At 40.3% G+C, this 20,797-nt stretch overlaps 3 protein-coding genes across 3 annotated transcripts in view; 1 reads left to right on the top strand and 2 right to left on the bottom strand.

Annotated features, from left to right (window-relative positions):
- LOC131878953 (transmembrane protein 39A-A-like) overlaps window positions 1–10,130 on the bottom strand; it is a 17,285-nt gene extending 7,155 nt beyond the window's left edge. The window contains 3 exon segments of the mRNA XM_059225118.1: window positions 9,128–9,371; window positions 9,754–9,904; window positions 9,980–10,130. Coding sequence (XP_059081101.1) covers window positions 9,128–9,371; window positions 9,754–9,881 — 372 coding nt within the window. The 5' untranslated portion in view covers window positions 9,882–9,904; window positions 9,980–10,130.
- Window positions 10,131–11,743: 1,613 nt separating this feature from the next.
- LOC131878790 (programmed cell death protein 10-like) overlaps window positions 11,744–20,797 on the top strand; it is a 36,944-nt gene continuing 27,890 nt past the window's right edge. The window contains exon 1 of the mRNA XM_059224913.1: window positions 11,744–12,116. Coding sequence (XP_059080896.1) covers window positions 12,000–12,116 — 117 coding nt within the window. The 5' untranslated portion in view covers window positions 11,744–11,999. The remainder of the gene's footprint in view (window positions 12,117–20,797) is intronic.
- LOC131878795 (uncharacterized) lies at window positions 12,316–15,343 on the bottom strand. Its single transcript, XM_059224919.1, has 5 exons — window positions 14,802–15,343; window positions 14,448–14,704; window positions 13,556–13,761; window positions 13,128–13,338; window positions 12,316–12,993 (listed from the first exon to the last, which is right to left on the bottom strand). Exons 2-5 carry the CDS (start codon window positions 14,631–14,633, stop codon window positions 12,682–12,684), a joined length of 915 nt encoding a protein of 304 aa, XP_059080902.1. The 5' UTR covers window positions 14,634–14,704; window positions 14,802–15,343; the 3' UTR covers window positions 12,316–12,681.

Below are 20,797 nucleotides of genomic sequence, written 5' to 3'. Positions count from 1 at the left end.
TACCAACGCCACAAACCAATCAGACCTGGGACGTCAGATGTGTTCATCCCAAAAAGCGACGGTACCATCAGACGGATTCCCGAGACGAGGTGATCTCCCAATACAAATCTGCCATGTTCAATCCAGACTTATATGTGGCGGTGATTTCTAAAATGTTTTCATCCGATGGAACCATCCTGAGCCAGGGACCAGCACTGAACAAGACCGACCTTAACGAGATCGTGAGCTCACTGATTGTGCGCTACACTTCGTATATCCGCGCCAATAAGCTGTTCTCAATACTACCTCAGTCGGACCAAGAGATATTGCTGAAACAAAATATTCCACTCTTCATTCAACTGATCATGGCCAAGGTCCAGAACTCGAGGACGCGCTTCGAGCAGCTTTGCCATCTAGTGGGTTCAGATGGGAATGTATCCAAGTTTCCCGAGCTTTCGGCCATGTCCTTTGAATATTTTTGTTCCTCGACAGAGTTCCTCAACAATAATGTCGACTACGAGCGGCAGTACTTGCTCACCATGATCCAATTGATGCGTCAAAGTCTGTCCCATCAGAACTTGGCCCTCTTGGCGAATCTCATTCCGTTCTACGTGCATCCATCGACCCGACTGACTTCGGGATGGCAGGTGAGAACTGCCTTCCTCTCTGGTTTGAACCTCATCCAATCCCAATGCCAAGTCCCTATTCGCATGGAGGAAGTAGACAGCTTCTTCAGCCTATTGGATGATCTTAATCTGCTCTACCCAACTGTTTAATGGATGGATCTCTTTGTTACTTCAACATGCATATCTATAAATCGCATTTCATTCGTTTTTCCCCATTCTTGATCAATGAATTTGGATGTGAAATAAATCGGATTTAATCGGATACTAGTTTAATCGGATTCAGAGCAAGTGTCAGAGCTCTTTTACGATGGCTGGCTATGATTTCTATGAAATAATCGTTAACACTTGGACCAAAGTGGTCAAGATGTGTCGAGTTTGGAATACAGTTGAGAGTAGGCTCAATGGATAAATATACCTTTAATACACATTGCGTGTTTCATTGGTATAAATTATAAAAATTGAATACATCTTGTAGCCTTTGTAAACTTTTTTTTCATAATTGAGTTCAATTCAGTCACTTGAACGTTAAAAATCATTCTTCCTCAATCACCAATCAGTCAAGTCCATCTGACTGACCCATCTGACCCAAATTTAGAAAAACCAAACCCATCAAAACCATTTCAATCGCCTCTATTTATTTATCCATCTATTCGTTGTGTTCTTGTTAAGTTTTTGGTAAATTCCACTGACGGATCTCTGCAGTCAATAAACAGTGTAAAAAGGGCAAAACTTGATTGAGAGTGAAAAGTTAAGGAAGAAATGAAAAGACACCCAATCTTTTTCATCACGACCATGGGAAAAAAACTTTTTGAAGTCAAAGAGTGACGATGCAAGCCAAAGATCCATGTTCAGCGTGCATCTATGCTATCATCCTAACATGCGTCATATAAGTTTAAAATATTCCACTTTCCGACAAGCATTAATGAACATTTCAAAACTTGTATCTCTTTTCTGTTTTGAAAAACATAATGAATCAATTGGATACCAAAAACTTCATTTTACAGAGCCAAACAACAAAATCAAAGGTTGAACAGATGAAGACTTCTTTTACGTTTTACATTTTTTACACAAAAAATAAGTCAAGCTTTCGAGGTGTCGGCTCATTGACCTTTTGATCCCTACGTTTAATACGACCTTACGTATGTACTACATATTGCGTTGGATCCCTGACAAACGTGTAGTATTTCATCATTTTGAAGTCGTTGGTGGGTGCGTAGCATTAATCTAAGACCTTATTTTTAACCTTGTATGGAAAAGCTTGTCAAATTTTGTCTAGCCAATACATATCGTCGCTTTGATCATTTATTCAACCACTCAAGATCCTAAAAATCCTATGAGTGAGAGCATTTCTGGATTGAATTTCAAAACGCATGGTCAATCGCACTTGTCATCGAGGTTAGTTCACTCTGATGGGGGTTGTAGCCATGCAGCTGCACCGAAAAAATGAATGAATTTTAGGAGAATGAACCTGTAAACTTGTCGGCTTGACATTTTCAGGGTCTTGGTACGATGACCAAATTCTTACACCTGGGAAAAGTCTTCAATACAGATTGAATTTAGTAGAGTGGAGGCTATAACGACGTAAAGCACTATTTTAACAAAGGGAACTCTGCCAAATTTGGAGCTCCATCAAAAAGGCGCCCATGCTTAAAAGGCTATAGAGATGTAATAGATTCTAAATTCGTACTTCCGGGATAAGAATATTTCATAAGCAATTGAAATTTTAGCCCATAGCCCTCTTTGCATAATTGGTGGCTGTTTTGTCCTTGTTAATGGATTTGGGCGTCCATTTTTGTTAATCTTAATTGTGATTTTAGATGCCATGCTGATAGAGGCCTATTATCAGCCAACATAGTCACTATTAATGTTCTCAAACTTGTTATTTACATCCTGGGCCCTTATTTCTATCTTTTTGCATGCTGGACCTATATTTGCATCTCTTTCATCTTGCGCCCGTTTTCACATTTCGAGGCATGCATTTTTAGGCTTCCTTTGGCTGATTTTGTGTGGGCGCCTAAATTTCTTAAATCTTTATTCCGAGATTATTTGTCATTAGATCAGTATTTTAGTACAAATTTAGTAGAAAAAATGTATTTTCACTGTTTTGATAAGAAATTGGTACCCCTGACCAAGGATACTTTTTGACAGGAGGATTGGACATGGCAATTGGCGAAGCTGGGACACTTTGTAATAACAATATTTGAGCGACCTAAAGTCACAAGGGATACTACTATACATTATGGCAAAGCGATGCAAAAGAAAAAAAATCGTGTTTTTCATGATAAAATATATTGAGTTATCTTACTTTAAATGAAAATTTCGAAAGTTTCTGATTGATCTATGAAAAAGTCTAGTGTTTTAAGAATAGGTAAGTATAAATGTAACGAAAGATGTGCAGTTTGGTCTCAAATGCCAGTACCTTACTGCTTGTTTCCATTTATGACTCGGTCAAAGAGCTGTGACAAAAAGAAAAATCGGCCTAGCTCCGCTGATGTCCACCACTCTAGTTAAAGGTCTCTCTGTCCTGACGCACGTGTGCCGTAGAAAATTCAGTATAATGCCTGACATTTCTTACCTAAGACATATATATGATCCTACAACACACTGGAACTATTGAATGACCATATTTTATCAAACAAAACCCCACAAACAGCAACCCACAGAGCGCTTTCAACGAATGACAATGACTGAAGTTGATTTCTAAAAAAGCAAGTATGTAGGTTTCCTCAGGAATAAAAACTAGTGATCTCCGTGAGAGACATGAATTTTCCTGCCCATGCAGTGATCGCAGTACTTGCTCCAGACACCCTGACACCAGCCATCGAAATTTCAAGTGCCCCAACTGTCTTTTGATTACTTGAAGGACATATGACTTTTCGAAATCTATACGAGGTTGCCATCTCGCAGGAACTATGTTCAAAAGAGCAGATGATGCTCTGAAGCAAGAAGTCAAATATAGTACTGTATTTGAATGGCTACCATACTTTACTAGAGCTTTGAAATGTTTTGGAAATAATTGGAAAGTGCTGTTGTTTATCCGTCCATTAAATTTGAACTTGTTACAATATCACAAAGAGCTCTAGTAACAAAGTTTTGATGAAATTAAAATGCAGACTTTGTGATTTAGAAACGGACACCCTGTGAATGACAAGAGTTAGAGAGAAAAAGAGATTAGAGAGCAAGCCAACCCAACAAACAACTTGAAACAGTTAACAACCAACAACCACGTTATCTGCCAGGTTGAGTAAGCCCCAGGGTCGAGTTGTCTTGGGTCGATTTATCTTGGTCGAAGTGCCTAATAATTGTTTTCACCAACTCATAATCGGCATGTAGAGTTATAAAGCTGTCCAAACATGGCTGCATCAAATTTGTATGATGCTTCGAAAGAGCTTCAAACCAAAACGATATGTCAGCACTTGTAAAAGAACTCTCCGTCCTTTCATGCCAAGTGTGTTTAATATTATAGAATTCAGACAGAATAAACATGACCGAATTTTTTTGCAGAATACAATTCTGTCTATTATGTGCCATTACTTTGGTTCAATGGAACTGCATTTGTCGGATATATTTTGTACTCTTTGGAGGATCTATGATCAAACGCTAGAGAAATGTTTTCGCATTTCTAACTCGTTTGATATCTTACGGAACGTATCTTACAAGCGCTTTTGTAAGGCAACGAAAATACTCAGCTCCCCAAAAGCAAAGAATAGTACATTCAAAAAGCAGCCTAAAAGAACGAAGAAAGCCTTCTCGTTCGGTTCCTCGAAGGTCTTTACGGACCGAGCCAATCTTTGCGAGCCTTTTCCCACTCAAGAGCACACGTTGCCTTGGAACATAAATGTATACAACAAGGCTGGAGCTTCCAACCCAAAAAGCTTCTTGGTTCGTACATTATAAATACCGAGGGCCTTCAAACATGACGAGGGCAAGGCAGCTCGAATTACGCACAATTTCGATGGAAAGACAAATTCAAAAAAATTCAATCACTGTGTATGGAAACCACCCTCATTTTCAAGGAGTGGGGTCTTTGAAGTGCACGTAACCAATAGCTAAAAAAGGCACGATAGAGAAGCAACGCATGCACGAGAAAGGAAGGTTTCTCTTGAAAATCTAAAGGCCAGATTTTTCAGCTGTTGTCTTTCGAAGAGAAGTATGAACGCTACAAGTAGTCGGAAACGCACCTCGCTCAGGAATAAGGATGAGGAGTACACCAAGCGTACTTTTACTCGGTTCAGCACGGTGTGGTGTAGTTTTCGCCCTTTTCAGAATTGTGGCCAGCCTAGCAGACTTTTCTTTAGATATTATAAAAGCTTTACATCTCAATAACATGAAAGTAAAGAGTTGCCCAACACACCATTTTCAAGTTAAATTTGAGTTTCAAAGTTCTTTGACATTTTCAAAAACAAATACCGATACGATCAGACAATCAGGAAAATTTATCCCCAGTCAAATGTGTCCGAGTTTCTTAAAAACAAATTAAGAATATTTACATTAATCACACTTGACCATGTTACTGGTTTCACAAGGCACGAAAAAACAAAGTGATTTTTCCTTTCTCGTTAGCAAGTTGACCTGTTTGCTACTCACGTGTCTTAGAGCAATTTCACATAAGACTTCATAGACCTTAGCAATACGTGATTCAATATTTGGAATCGTTTGTTGAAGGGAAAATTTTCTATTTCAATGATTTTTTGCCGACTTCCTTACCGTTACTGGGAATTGTATTCCCAGTATTTCAACATGATTCTTTTAGAATCTTTCTTAGTTTTATATTCATATAATATCTGATCCAGCAACGAATCAGAATTGGTGGTTCTGGGCAGACCTTGAATAATATACGTTGGCTTGATTAGGAATTTTGATGAGAATCTTGTCGAAGTCTTACTCAAAATATGCTACTGGATACAAATAACGCACCTCTTTATTCAAAAGCTTTAGAAATACATATACGAGTATAATGAGGATTCGGAATCAATGTGTAACTTCGTTCAAAAAGGACAAAACCAAATGTAAATTTCATAATCAATTTGATGCTCCAAAATATCAACTGAGCATTAATAAATTTGGCTTACCTCAAGATCCAATTTAGCAAGCGATATTCTCTCGGTCATTTAGCTTCACTTTGAAAGTGTGCCAATTCAGCCCTAGAGCTTTTGCATGGGTTTCGCTTTTTGCCCTCCTGTTTCGAGGAAACATTGTGATGGGACACTTTGCGCTACTTCGTAAAAAGGCTTACGCTTTCACAACAACAATAGAAAAACGTAATTCAATGTTATATCAGTTGGTTTTTTCCGCCAGTCATCTGGAAATACTTTCAGTAGCTCTTTTGTATTGGGTGCATGCAGCGCCAGAATGTGGCACTTTGTAATCCTGGGCTTTGCTTTATACCACAACTTATTTTAGTGATTGGAAATGCAAAGAGTAGCTATGTTGGTTGAAATCATGTCAATGAATATCATCAGAGGGCAGTTTTACAATTGACATTGATCAAATGACTAGTCTTGGTTGAAATGAAACCAAGAGGCTATCAGAACGCATGGCCGAAAACACTATGATCCACCAGACCGGGGAGTTGTGATGGAATAGGTAAATTAGATACAAATCTATCAAATAACACAACGGGAGTAGATTTAAACCAGCAAAAGATCAAGATTGTTTGTTGTCAAATTGTGCATGATCGTTCGAACCCCAAAGTTTCAAAACCATTGTTATTGTCGAATTCCTGAATGAATTAGGATAAGGTATTTCTTTAATTTTTTAACTTAAAATAATCAACCCCTCCGCATTAGAGGATGGACACTCTTACACCCAAAAACCCTATTTCATTAGAGTTGAGCATACATCAGAAATAGTGACTTCGTTAAATATTTGATATTGGACCCAGCTCAATCTTCCTCCTCAACCTTTGTTGCTGAGACTCAAGACTCAACCCCAAAGCTGAAGAACTGAATTTAAACTTAGCAGGACAATGTCAGAATGATTGGATTTGTGTCATGGCTGGTTGTTGTGACCAAACTGTGCTGATTGTGCAATAATATTTCTTGGATTTCCTTAAAAAGATAATCTAAAAACCCTTGCACGTAGGCTTGACATGAATTTGCGACCTATTTCAAACTCCCCTCGTTCAAAGGATCCGAGAACTTAGTTTAGAACTTTGATTTTCCATTGCTGATATAATCGTGTACTTTATAGAAGCACATATCTTAGTGAAATGCATGTTTTGGAATGATTATCATAGAGTTTGGTAAGATAACCCCTCAATGGACCGTGTACACTCAACAAAGAGTTCCTTTGAATTAGAATCGGCTTAAAGATTTCGTCTTCATGCAGCTTTAAATATCTCTCCGATATCGAATAATATCATGAATGAATCGACCATGGCAAATGTTTTATCATTCAAAGATTTGATTGACAACATGATGCAAGTCACGTAATTTTATCAAACAAGACTGCAAAAAGCTAAGTCTATTCGAATTCAAATTGGTGTCAGTTCCAAATCACAATGTCTAGAAAGCTCCGAATCACTTTTCTCCCTAGAAAGTAAAAATTTTAGTTCCAAAAGTTTTTCAATTGCCATTTCATATCTTATGGATATAAAGCTTTCACAATGACTAAAATAATTGTTAGGAGCGGTCATAAATCTCAAAACGACGGAAATCCTGATGTTTTAGGTCTACAAATACCTTTGATTAGATGCTCTGTTCTAGATTGCGAGCATTTCGGAGTTCGCACAATCTTCAACTCAACATGGTTCATGATGCTTGTGAATCATAAACATAAGTACGACTTAAGCCTACTTTTGAATTTTAATGAGTGCAAGCAATAGCTTGAAATTTAATTGTCATAATCCAATGAACGATTCCCCTCTAAATATGTATCTGCTCCAACCACGTAATGAAGCCACAAAACAGCCGAGGCATTTGCGTTAAAAAAAATCAAAAATGGAATTACAAGAATTTTGAAACAAGTGAAACATGTTTCGAGTTCCTAAGTACGAATTACTTTACAAGACTGAAATAAATTAACATGGGTCCAATGAAATCAGAGCAAATAGTACACAGCAGATAGGGCAAATGTTAAACAAGTTCACCTGAAGTAGGATGTCACATGATTCAAGAAGAAAATGGTGCTAAAATCCCTAACATCGAAATGTGTTGCCAAAATGGCAATGTCAAATGCTTCTTACAGTCGATATATTTGTTTTCATTCAACTCATTTTCTTCGCTTTTTTTTAACTCGCGGTTTCGTTGTTCAAGTCTAAGGGTTTTGAGACAATAGCCGTCAGAGGCGAACTCCTAATTGGATCGATGGTTTTGAACACCAAGCATGAAATTGGATGAATTGATATGCATTTACTTCTAGGGTCAATTCGTTATTGAGACTATTTGCAGAGTGTACGCAGTTTCCTTTAAGGGTTTCCTGATAAGTGAAGTGCGAGATTGGTCCTCATTATATTTGACTAACAAAGATCTTAATTCAGAAACCGGGCTAGCATTTAACAAGTATTCATCTGATGATTATAAAATGAGTTGCTTTGATCTAATGTGAGAGTTCAGTGATACAAAAGGGTAGCCAATTAATTGAACATTCAATTTCTTGGTCATGACAGGGGCAGTGATCTCAATTTTGCATTCAAATAAAATTCATGCTGTTTTAGATTTTCTGTCAAATTGTAAAATTGACCACCCTCTCACTTCACGTAAGCAAATTTGAGAGTAGTATTAAAAATATGGTAATTATACCGTGCGTTTTTAGAACAACTTGGCTTGACTTTCACCTGTGTTCAAATGCTTTTGCAATAGGTGCTTAACATAACAATCAAGGACCTAATCAAGCTTTCGGTACTGAAACTTTAGCTACAATTTTTGTCACACATGTATATGACAAAAGGTTCATTGCATCTCATATATTTCAAAGTTTTCATCATAAAATTCATTGAGTAGAAAACTAGAATACTTCAAGAAAGACAGCACATCTCATGTACTTCGAGTGCGTTTAGACCGATTAGTTAGGTCATTTTCATACAAGCTCCGTTCAGAGAAAGCGATAAAACCGAGTCGGGGTTGAAATGGGTTTTGTTTGGTAAGTTGTAAGATTGTATGGACTTATTATTTTTTTCAGTTTACTTTAGCGTGATGTACTGACTTTTCATCAAAGTGAATAGTTATTCTTCAGTAATACGCTTGTAGACAATAATATTATCAGAAAACACGTTTAAAACCCAATATATTGACTATAATTGTCACCTTGTTGATTTTTTTTTCATCTGATACTCACAGACAGAACACAGCTTGAAGAAAATATATATTGGAAACCATACGTAACACTTTCATTTCTGTTGATATTGGATTTGAAAGTATTATTCTACCCCATTCCCTCAAACCTCTCTCGTTTGCGAAACCTCTTTCTACATCCTCATGCAAGGCAATGTCGCCTTCGTCATTCAATTGCAAATTTCCAATACCATCAGTTATGCATCTCCAACAGTGTCTGATACGGAAAGCATTCTATTCATCACTTACCACGGCCTCTGTGTTGTAAGAATGGGGAAGCCAGAAAACACTTCGATACAAGTGAAGATGTTGTAAAAGCATGGCTACCATCGAGTAGGCAAAGATAATGAGCTCAAACACGACTTGACCGTCTGCGGGCAAAGAGGGCAACGGATAGTTGATGGGGTTGTTATTCAAAGCCGCAAACACAGACGGGTTGCTGTGCATTGCCGCTTGATAGGTGGCGAAACCAGGCATCGGACCGGCGGAGTCTCTACAAAGAAAATCAAGATCATGGCTAGATAACTCTTTTCTATTAAAATTGCGCTTCCACTCGAACAAGATTAAGTGCAGGATACTTCTTATACGTTTATTTTGAGTACGTGTAGGGAGTAAAATCTAATTTGAGCCCAAATATAGGTATATTGGCAATACAGGACATTCGCAGAAATTGAACAACAATAAAATCAGATTGATTGTCCCAAATTCCTGAGGTGTTACAAAACCTGGAAGATAATCTTACATTCATCTTCACAATCAAACCATTTTCTCTAATACGCATTCTGCTCTAAAAAGACTCTAGGATCACACTTTCATGAACCCTCCATTTTTTTGATAAACTTAATTCGCATAATGTAGATCAGACCTGGACTTACCCACGAGTCTGACCGGGTTTAGCATTGCCATTGGATGAAGCTGGTCCATTGGAGGAGGATGAAGGCGTGGCCGTGGATTGGGCTCCACTCCCACGAAAGTGACGTCGGTGAAGAACCCGCGGGCGCATATTGGCCAATCTGCAGAAATATCCTAAGAAAACGAAGTAACACAAAGTACTCAGGTTACCCGTCAATTCAACGTTTTGGAAAGTGACCTCCCACCCACACAGCGTAATGACAAGACCAGGGAGAAAGTCAGACAGCCTTTGAAACTTGGGAACTGCTTGGTTTGGAAGGGCTTTCTGGATTCTGATTGGATTACGGAAAGATAGCTCGAGGTTGTTCAAATTCTGGGACTATATTGCGCTCAACAACAACATGGAGAAGAAAAGCTCGAGCCATGAATTTAGACTTGATTCTTGTAGCTCAATGTAGATTAGATTTACTTACCAATAAGGAAGGATTTTGAAGGTTATGTGTATCCGTTATGTTGTTAACACGAGCGGTGAAAAGCTTTTCATGAGCCATTTGGGCAGTGTTAGACGGCTGGGACTAGTTTGGGTCGTTGCTTGTTTTTCTACTTGTTTTTGCTCAGGCACGTCCTGAATCATGAATGTTATAGTTTTGAATTAAAGCACGGGCGCCTAGGTGCACATTTCATTAAAAAAAAGAATTCCTGGTCTTCAAAATGTCTCTGCTTCAAGCACCACACGCTCGTTGACTAGACGGAGCTGGCCACTGAATTGAGATGAATTTTTGAAGATTCTTTATCATCTATCAGTGGCCCTAGGATGAGCTGAGCTGATTCTATTGCCTTTTAACATTATAACTGTAACAATTATTACATATTTCATGTTTTTCTTTTCAGTCTTGCCAGTGATGAAAGGAGTTCAAGGATCCTAAGATGATCGATCCGATAGTCTTGTTTGAAAGCTAGGATGAAGTCCATGGTTTTCGTGAATAATATTTTCCCTGGAATAGATCTGTTGTTAATGGATCATTGCATAATCTTGGGGAGTGATACGTTAGGTAGTTTAATGAAACTTCCTAATTCATGACAAATATTGGAAACCACTATATTGTGTACAAAAGCAACTGGCCTAGATCTTTTGCTCACTTAAAATTAATAAAACGCATGCCTAATGATAAGTAATGAAGTTAAGAACAGAAACTCATGGATTGAATAATAAGTTACATTATAAGGAAGAATGAAATGGGCCTTAAAACAATTGCTTCGCAATCAATTGCAACCCAAGCAACAAACCTACCCTGATCCCCATCTTTGCTCATGGCTCGACTCCTCCTCTTCCACCTGCACGTCCCTGGTGTCATTTTTTAAAGAAAATAGAATCTGAGGTTGTATAAATTCACTCGAAGAAATGTTGCGCCAAAGAATTCTTATGCGCTGGACTTCTTGGCCACATGAATAAGTTAATCTTTTAATGCCCCATGAGATAACTGAAGATATACTGCCAAGGACTCAGCATCATCAGAATTAGTGGGCAGGTTAATTCCATTCTCAATAATACAGCTTTAAGAAGGGAAAATGATGTTCGAGGAGCATTAGACTAAATGAGGTCAGAAATGTCAATAAAGTGCGTGTGTTTGAATCAATTATTGGGCTCTATCAGACTTATATACATTTTTTTACACCAGATTAATGTTATACAGTTCAATGATTTTGTTGATGAGTGCAAGCTACAATGTAATAAGATGGGATGTGCCGGTTCAAATTACGGCAGGTTAATCTTTGGGTTAATCGATTTGAGTTGAATGAATAAATATTTTCGTTGATTTACATATCCCCCTCTCTACAGAAATCCCTCGCCTATCCCTTTTTCCTGTTCAGAGCGAGGTTCGTCGTTCAAGGCCCACGCTTTGTTTGCACCAGCCTCGCAACCTCTGAGTAATGTCTTGGTTAAAAAGTGATCTCTGTACATGTCTTGTGTTGACTTCAAGACGTCACAAGCCTATTGCTCCTATTACTCTTCCGATCTCACCCCTGCATGGCCTACTGGCCCACCACTAGGCCTATGTGCTTCTGATTCACATGAAGCACAGCAGCTCGAGCCTGATCCATCTAATCTCTATTCCCGTACTGGCCTGTACTCTTATACTTTAGACTGTCACTACCAAAGGCACTTGGTTGTTTAACTGTCAAGGTGAAATCGTTCCAGTGTTGAGCCTGATTTTGTCCCTGGATTAAGTGAGTGAACCATTAAGTAGACCGACTCTCCAACTTCATAATGTCATCTGGTCTAAGTGTGCATCCCATGCCCGTGTCCGCATCCTCGGGAACCACCGGGATGCCGCCTACCGCCTCCTTGGTCTTGCCCATCCTGATTCGACCCATTCTCACTAAGGTGAGTATCATGACCTAAAACCGTTCCTTCGATCTCCGATGGATACAAATGGAGGAACTGGACATTGATCACTGATGTTTTGAAAGCATTACCTTTGGAACTGGCAAAGAAGGGAGCTCTTGTCCAATGGAATTAATGGATCTCTTGTCTGGGTTCCCAGATCCAGATCCCAGTTTGTGGATAGCCAGCTGGGATAAGGGGTTGAGGCCTGAATTTTGGGAGCAGTACGGGTATAGGTATGAGGTTAAATTGAATTCGATCATTTCATAGTCATCTTATGGGTCCCTATCGGTTGTCACTCGTTTCAATGAATTGTTTTTAAAGGTTGATATCAACTTAGTTTACTTGTGGAAAAATTAAGAGAGGATGTATTACATAGAGAGTATGATATCTACAGGCAATAGACGGAGAGGGGCGGGTCTTTATCCACCTAAACAGTTCACTGATTCATCATAGGGAGAGGACAAACGAGAATGGACCACCCGCTTTGAATAAAGATTGACGTGGTTCACGGCATGCAAGTTTTTTTTGTCTTCTTCGATTTATTCCATCTTTGATCAGAGGCTTATAGTTTTGTATGACATTCCTCCTTATCATTGGAAAAGGTGGAAGAATCCTCGATAAGATAATCGAATGTCCTCTGCTCGGTTGGGGTCTCCAGGTGCTCGAGGAATCCATCCGCATTTTGATGAAAGTATTCAGGAGAGCCAAGGTTCAAGTTGAATACGCTCAACGACGAGGAATCCTCGTCTTGGTCCACTTTAACCTCCGAGGTTTCAGTAATGAAATCGGTATTGTCCTCATCTGAATCAGTTAAATCCTCGACGGCCCTGTTATCATATGCGTAATCATTGCCCGATGAAGGCTGCTTCACCACCTGGAAAATCGTATTTCAAGTTATTTAAGAATTGATAACCGTTCGTCGAATAGTGACTAGACTGAGTTTCTAATGATTTGCCATGAAAAAAGAAGGCTTCTATTTGACTTTTGTTTTCATTCGCCTCCTTTTACCTTGAAAAGCTCGACACTTTGTCGCCGAAGTTGATCCGCCCTTTGATGTAAGAACTCTTCCTCTTGATCAAGGGCCTTTTCCATTTGTAAGAGCATGTCCTCAGCAGTACTCATAGCTTTGTGAGCCTTCTTGACATCCTCCATGGCCCGTTTCCGATTTTTGCCAGTCTCCAGACGAAGGATCAACCAACGACGGAAATTGGCGCCAATTCTGAGCAAAAAAAAGAGATGGGAAAAGGAGAAAAAAGCCAAGCAAATCCTGCTCAAATGAAGCCAAGGACTTGTCATCGTCACAAAGCTCAGACTCTAGGGAACGTCGAATTGGAACTTGGAGATCATTGCCAGGCAAAGAAAAGCCCTCAAATAAAGCTTTTCTCCGGCGTTTGCTCAATGCTCATCTTGTTTGAGTCAGATAACGAACTACTCACCTTAAACTTCGATGTCGTTTTTGATCTCGTTGGGCCAAAGGATGACCTTCGAAATCCATGCCCAGTGAACAATCCGGTGTGGAAGAGCTTCGTTCTCTCAGTTCGTAATCGCGAATGAGTCTGCGCTCCCGCTCAATAATAGACTCCATTCCAAATTTCGATTGTGTAATATCACTTTGAGAATTGGCCAAACAATCCATACCCGTCTAGAACAAATAGTTGAAAATGAGATGGAAGAAAAGAGGGAAGCTTACAAAAGAAAATCATTTCAAGACAAATATGAAATTAGTTACGTTTCGGCTTTTCATGGAGGCTTAAGGTTTCATTTAATGCATTGCTAGATCGGCTTTCAGAGGTAACCAACTTAGCGATAAGAGAGATCTGGAGGACCCATGTGCCTTCGAAAAGGCTCAACTTTCGTTCCACATCAAGCTCTCTCTTTCTGTGAATTGAAAGAAAACTTTGCTCTCTGCGAAAATAATCGTTCACAAAACTGTTCCAAGGCTCTCGATTTACGGAGTAGCCGTGGAAGAAGGCTCTTGGAACATGCGATGCTGCAGAACGTAGAGTGGAACTAATCAAAACTTAAGATATCTGCATTACGACACTTGAAAAAAAATGCTCCGCATCAAAAGAATGAGATTTTTGATGTGAGGATGCAAACATGCATGCATGCATGCTGGGCCTCATTGAAGGCTGTTTCACTCACTCACTTGATCGCTAGTTCATGTTCAAAAGTCATGATGGAACAGAATGGGATCGGTTCCCATTTTGCAAAGTCCCCCCCCCCCCCCCCGAAATAGATAAATAAGATAAAGCATCAAAACCACTAGGCCTCAGCTGGTCTTGTTAAAGAAAAGCATTGACTCCCAACTGATCAGTGCTCCTGTACCTTGAGCACTTCGGGCGTTAATGAAGACCGTCTAAGGTCTTCTTTGAAAAAACTCCCGTCCATTGATTGTGATCGTGTTCCAAATCCGAAATTTCCTCCCGATTCTGCAGACATCATCTTGGACTTGAGGAAGTGTCTCCAAGGCACGTGGCGACGACTTGATTGGTCCAAGGTTCCATCTGACATCTTCTTGGACCGGTAATGACTTTGACGCTTCTTCTGTGTCAAGGGTCTTAATGCGATCTCTGTCTGTCACTCTGGAACCAGAAGAGAATCCCATCTTGGTCACTGTGCCACTCGAACCACATCTCAGATACATGTTTCTTGTTTTAAAGGCTACTGAAGGAGTCTTACCTGTTAGGCTTGACGTGTGGTTCCCATTATATTCCGAGGGAAACGTGTCATAATCGCTTCGTTTGAGGCAGCCTTGGTTCAATGACTGAGCTCTCAAATGAATTTGAGCCATTTCAAAGCAGGATCGCTGACACAAGAGAAATTAGGTAGACACACTTTGATGCAAGTTAATGGCCTTTTGAGTCCTTTTTCCCTCAAAGGATCCTAAATGTTGTTTTATATGACACTCGATTCAGGTTTCAGGCGGCATGGAATTTGCTACTCCAGATTTGGATAACTTGCTATAGAAGGCTGAGTTGAGGTACACTTGTGGCTCATTCATACATGTGAAGTAGAGAGAACGTAACGAAGCAAGGGAGGGAAGAGAGAGAGAGAGAGGGGGAGAGAGAAAAAAAACCTGGGGTGAAAAGAAGAGCCTGTGGCAGAATGTTTCACCTACAAGTGTTTCCAAGTGATAGATGTTGTTATTTAAGAGTGAACACAGAAACGACTAAGACGTGCGCCTTAGCCCAGCCTGCAAGTGTATTGTAAGTAAAAGCATGCATCTCCCTCAGAGCGATTCTGAAGGTCATTTTCTCGAAAGCATGAAATTGAGATAAAACATTTTGTTTGCTTTCACTCGCCAGAAGGTCAAAATTGAATGCCTTGTGAATGAACTTGAGCAATTACGATGTGTCGGAGCTGGCAAGGTCCATTTTGAGAGGGATTTGTCAACACAAGCAATCGCATTCAATGTCATTCTGAGAATTGGCGACTTGTCCTTAAGTGGAATGGAATTGATTCAAAACCAATTACACGTGTCGAAATGTCCACGATGGACTCTGTTGCTGGATTACTCGGAAGGTATTTCAATGCTTCAAAGACACACATGGACGCCACACACCCTTGGACTGGCAATGAAAAATGGACTCGTATTTTTCATCAATTTGGCGAGAGCTCGTAAAAAGGGGCTAGCTTGCTCAAGCTATGGACGGGATAAATCATTTGTTTCATTTTGAATACTCAGCCCCCAGAATAGATTCAATGATCGTTGTTTCAAATAGCGTGTGTCTTTTGGTGCGAAGTCCCCGATCAATCGTCTTTTGAGAGGGAACTTCCTTGAGAATAGATTAGTGGAAAGAATTCTTGTGTTTGCTTTGGGCAAGGGTGACGTTGATGATTCCTTTTGGCTCATTTATCCAATCACAAGACAAAAATGTGTCATCAAGGCCGCGACGAAATTCTCTTTCAAAAGGCCCAATCCCATCCTGCGTTGCCAGAGAACCAACCGGGTGACTACACTCGATAGGATCTCTTCAACAATGGACGGCGAGCATCCTCGAAACACCCGGTGAATAACGCCATGATGAAGTGGAAAGAGTCTCTGGCGGAGATGACAAAGTCGTTATTATGATGAGGATGATCTCATGAATTTGGGATTGCACGAATGAATTCTGCGTCTTATCCTGCGCCAAATGAATCACAAAAAGAGGACCCCAACGTATTCCTACGTGTTCATTTTGCAGTACTGCACGCACTGTACAGTACTTAGTACGACATACATAAAAGCCAGATCCGACAATGACAAGATCTCAAGACCGATTCCGCATGACACGCCAGTCATTACAAATTAATCATTTAGTTCAAGACTTTTTAGATCATGATTGACTTTTTTCCCCGCAAACCAAAACGTGAATCCAGTAGCATTGAGATGCGGAGCACACAATGGTTGGTTGGTTGGTTGCTGATGGTTGGTTGGTAGGTTAATGGAATCATAATAGGTGTGTCGTGAAGTGCTTGAACATTGGATGGTACGTCGATCTTTTTTCTTGCTTTTGAAGGTGAATGTGAAACTCGTGTTCATCACACACCAGCCTAACTGATTTCTGTCATGGAAAGCCAGAGTCAGAAGCAATGTTTCTTCTTGACCTTCTGAAATGCATGCATCTCCAACTGCAATTGGGATCTTCCAGCAAGTGCATTAATTCCTTCAAAAAGTGATGATTTATTCGATTTCCCAATACCAAAGACGAATTGTGCTTTCTTCCTCCTTTCGCCACTTGATCGATTGAAACTTCGGACGTGAAGATATTTCTGAATATCTCAGCCAAGTCTCATTGTTAAAACGATGAGGAAACCCACCCGAACATTTCTTGCACTGTACGTACATTCACTCTAGTTCTAGAAGATAACACATGAAATGCATGCATCTCCAACTGCAATTGGGATCTTCCAGCAAGTGCATTAATTCCTTCAAAAAGTGATGATTTATTCCATTTCCCAATACCAAAGACGAATTGTGCTTTCTTCCTCCTTTCGCCACTTGATCGATTGAAACTTCGGACGTGAAGATATTTCTGAATATCTCAGGCAAGTCTCATTGTTAAAACGATGAGGAAACCCACCCGAACATTTCTTGCACTGTACGTACATTCACTCTAGATCTAGAAGATAACACATGAAAGTTCCAGAGTGTACAAAAGGAGCCTTATTTTGATCTGTTAACCTTGATTGATGTTACCTTTCGCAGTCGTACCAGAGAGAAACGACCAGAGAGGAAAGAGGCTTGATTCCTCTTCAGTCATTTTGCAACAACCATGCCTAACAATCGAATGCGAGTTCTTTTTTGGCCCTGCAATCAGGGATCAACATCGTCTTTCAACCAACCAACCAGCCAACCAACCATCCATCCATCCATCTATCCATCCATCCAACATGCCGTCTTCTTCATCATGTGCCTCTTGGTCCTCCTCACCAAGTTATGGATGGTCGTTGGTTGGCGTCTTTCGGGTTTGTTCGTCAGTCAAATGGAAACAGATAAACGTACCGACGATTAATTGTTTGAGAATATACCATGCAATGAGCGGACGTTGGGAAGGAAATCATAAAGAGGAATCAAGCATGCAAAGAGGAAGCGATGAGAAAAATTGGCCTTTTCAAAACCTTGGATCGCTGCTACGCCAATTCAAATCAAAGTCAACCTATGATTGTGACGTTCAACACAATCGCACTTCTTCGCTTCTCAAGACCGAGACGACGCACAACAACAAAATTGAAATGACTATGATAACCAGGTTAAATTGTCATGTGCTTATAATCATTTCTGCTCTACCACGATTTTGGCAGAACCACGCGTTAGTTTCCATCTACGACGTCCAAAGACCAACAACGGTTCGTCCTGAAATCCTGGATCACCTCCCAATCTTAGAGGTCACAAAGCACTCAGTCGAGCGTATTTTGATGATACAGGCCGTTTCTTAGCGAGAAAAAAAAGTCAGAGGTTGGTTTTCTAGCCAAAACCAGCAAACTAAGGGCGATATGAGTGATGTGAGGCGTTGCAGAGCTGAACTCGGTTCATCCACTCTGATGTAAAAGGATCATCATTATCCTGGTTCTTTGGGATGATATCCTGTAGTGGATTGGGAGGATCTTGTCTACGAGTACTTCGTTCAGTAGCAATCCTGTGCTCTAATAGTTGGGAATGAAGGTTTGAAGTGAAGTAGATCGAATCCACTGACCTTGCCGAGAATTGTCTAGCCATTAAGAGGATCCATCGGTTATGAACTCATTATCTGCAGCTCGGAAGGTGTCGATGCATCGTGACGGAACGAGCATTACTTTGATTGAAGCCAAGGAAGTCATTTTGGGAGGTCGAGTAACAATTTTTGGTAACGGCTTTGGGCGGAATCCACGAGATATTCACCGCATTATAATGAAGATCTTTTCCTGTGGATGTCAGTTGATTTGATGATAGAATTGGGTGCGAGATCAATGGAGGCGAATGCTCGGTTTTGGGCTCTCCTCTTCCGTTTCCGTCTTGACGACTTCAATCGAATGAATCAATCAGGCAGATAAATCATGCGATTGGATTGGCGAAGGGCTTCCAGAATGGCTCGAATGCTTCAACGACTCGGCCATGTGTGTCATTGTGCAAAGCATTCCGTACCGCGATTAGTTCTCTTTAGATAATAAAGTTTTCACTCGAACTCACAGAGGGCAGCACTGAATGTGTTTGCTGAGGTACAGTATTATTCCTAGTCGAGATTATGCATTCCGAATGCCCTGGATTTCTTTCATTTTTCTTGGATTTTTTTCTGGATTTTCTTGCATTTTTAGTAGTGGGGTAATATAGATTCATATTTTTAGATTGCATGGCCACCTTCAAACTGAGCTTATCCCCCCACCAATCTTGATGAATTGTTGTGTCCCTCTGGGAAATAGTGCACATTCAAATATCGGCTTTGGATCGGATCAGATAATAATATATCCTTCTTTGATGATCTGCTTCCTTAGCCATGGTTATGTTCCCTATTTCGCTTTACTTTTGTCGCTTTAGTCCGTCCCTCTCCCTCCCTCAAGTCTCATGTTAAACAGCTGTTGGAAGATTTAATCGGGTTAATAGTGGACGTTTCCAGTCTGTATTATTCAATGATAGCTCAAGATGATTGATTTCAAAGGGCAAATGGACCAAACGAGGGAATATCCGTGGCCAAATGTCCATTTGTTGTGGCAATCATTCCATGCCTCCTCAAAAGGTCGTTACGATTGAAATTCTGTTTCCAAAAACGATTGATTCCTTTTCCATTCAATAAATCATAAGGCTGATCAGATTTAAGGGATCTTTCTTCGTTTCGAATCAATCCACGATAACATTGATGTCGACGACGATGATGATGATGATGATGATCAGATTTCGAGCTTCCTGAATATTACACGGCCTGACCTCCTCTTTTGGTATTGGCTCCATTTGTTCACCTTGAAAACACAATTCGAAGGAAAAAGAAGTGCCATAGAAGCAAGATGAGCGAACCTCTCGATCATAACGTAGGTGTTGCTTAAATGAAATCTGGGTTGTTCGAGCTGGCCCCCAAAATTGATGTCGTTGGTTGGCAGGATTTGAAGGCAGGCCTTTTAGGGAATTTTACGATAAAATGCGAGGAATGTTCGAAATTCCATTTGTCAACCATTAAGGACGTAGGTCGAGGGAACGAACGAACCAATCATCCGGCCAACAAATATCCAAGAAAAGATCTTTCATTTGGCAGATGCCTGGAAAGTGTGATTATTCAGATGTGCGAGTACCCACACCTTATGCAGGCGCCTTTTTTCTAGACGTCAGGATGATCTCGCTCATTTTGTAGTACACATCTCAAGGCGAGAAGATCGTTTTGGGCTCGTCAGAAAATGTAGAGCCTAGCTTGGTTCACTTCGACGGACGGTTCTGTTCTCAAGGATTGAGTCAAACATTCATACATTATCTTGTTGCACTTTGAAATGGTTCTCTGGCAGGTTTTTGACTCGAAGCACCAGATCTTCTGGCCTTTAAAGACGGTCCTAGAGGCTTTGCTTTCTGAAAAAAATCCACGGTTTGGCAGGACCCCCATGGGACCCCTGTAGGTTTCCATAAGGTCGATCGACTCAAATGACGTACCCTAGATATAGTTGCGTGTCAACTTATAGACTTAGAACCCTTAACTCCGTAGGGAACTTGGAACGAGGGCGAGGAATTTCTAGTGTTTCGCTTTGTACCTCACTAATAATCCCTTCTTTTCATTCTCGCGAGCTCTTGAAGAGTCTCTGGGGAGAATTCTCGTCTGAGGATAGAAATATCTCTTCTTGGAGAGGAATTCTATTTCCATCGAGACTTCAATTTTCTCCACTTATTTTCAGGTATGCCTTTTTCATTACCCCCATAGCAAGTCAAGATGATTCGCTTTTAAGGCCCATAAATTGTTGCTGTGCATGGAAAGAAGCACATCGATGCACATTTCGCCTTGAGAAGCTCGGAAAGATCAAGAAGGTCCGTATTTTTCGAGAGAAATGGGGCCTACCAATGGCGGCATTTATGGTATTGAACAATACTACGTTTTGGTTACTTGGGATGGTGTTATTTTCTTGTGCACCACTGACTGACTGCTTGAAAGGATTTCAAGGTTTCCCGTCGAGTTAAATCTGCATTCCAAACAATACTAGTTTCGTTCCAATATCCGTCTTTTTATCAGGTTCCTGGGACCATT

The sequence above is a fragment of the Tigriopus californicus genome, chromosome 4 (assembly GCF_007210705.1).
Source record: "Tigriopus californicus strain San Diego chromosome 4, Tcal_SD_v2.1, whole genome shotgun sequence".
Classification (NCBI taxonomy): Eukaryota; Metazoa; Arthropoda; class Copepoda; order Harpacticoida; family Harpacticidae; genus Tigriopus; species Tigriopus californicus.
Note: the sequence above shows the minus strand (reverse complement) of the source record. Positions and strands in the feature narration are given on the sequence as shown.

Bases quoted from the DNA above. Each gene is read 5' to 3' on its own strand.
- LOC131878795 (XM_059224919.1), bottom strand. From the start codon at position 14,633: ATGTCAGATGGAACCTTGGACCAATCAAGTCGTCGCCACGTGCCTTGG. The intron at 13,762-14,447 runs GTACAGGAGCAC...TATTTGTTCTAG, and splicing joins TAACGCCCGAAGTGCTCAAG to ACGGGTATGGATTGTTTGGC. The intron at 13,339-13,555 runs GTGAGTAGTTCG...TTTTTTGCTCAG, and splicing joins AAACGACATCGAAGTTTAAG to AATTGGCGCCAATTTCCGTC.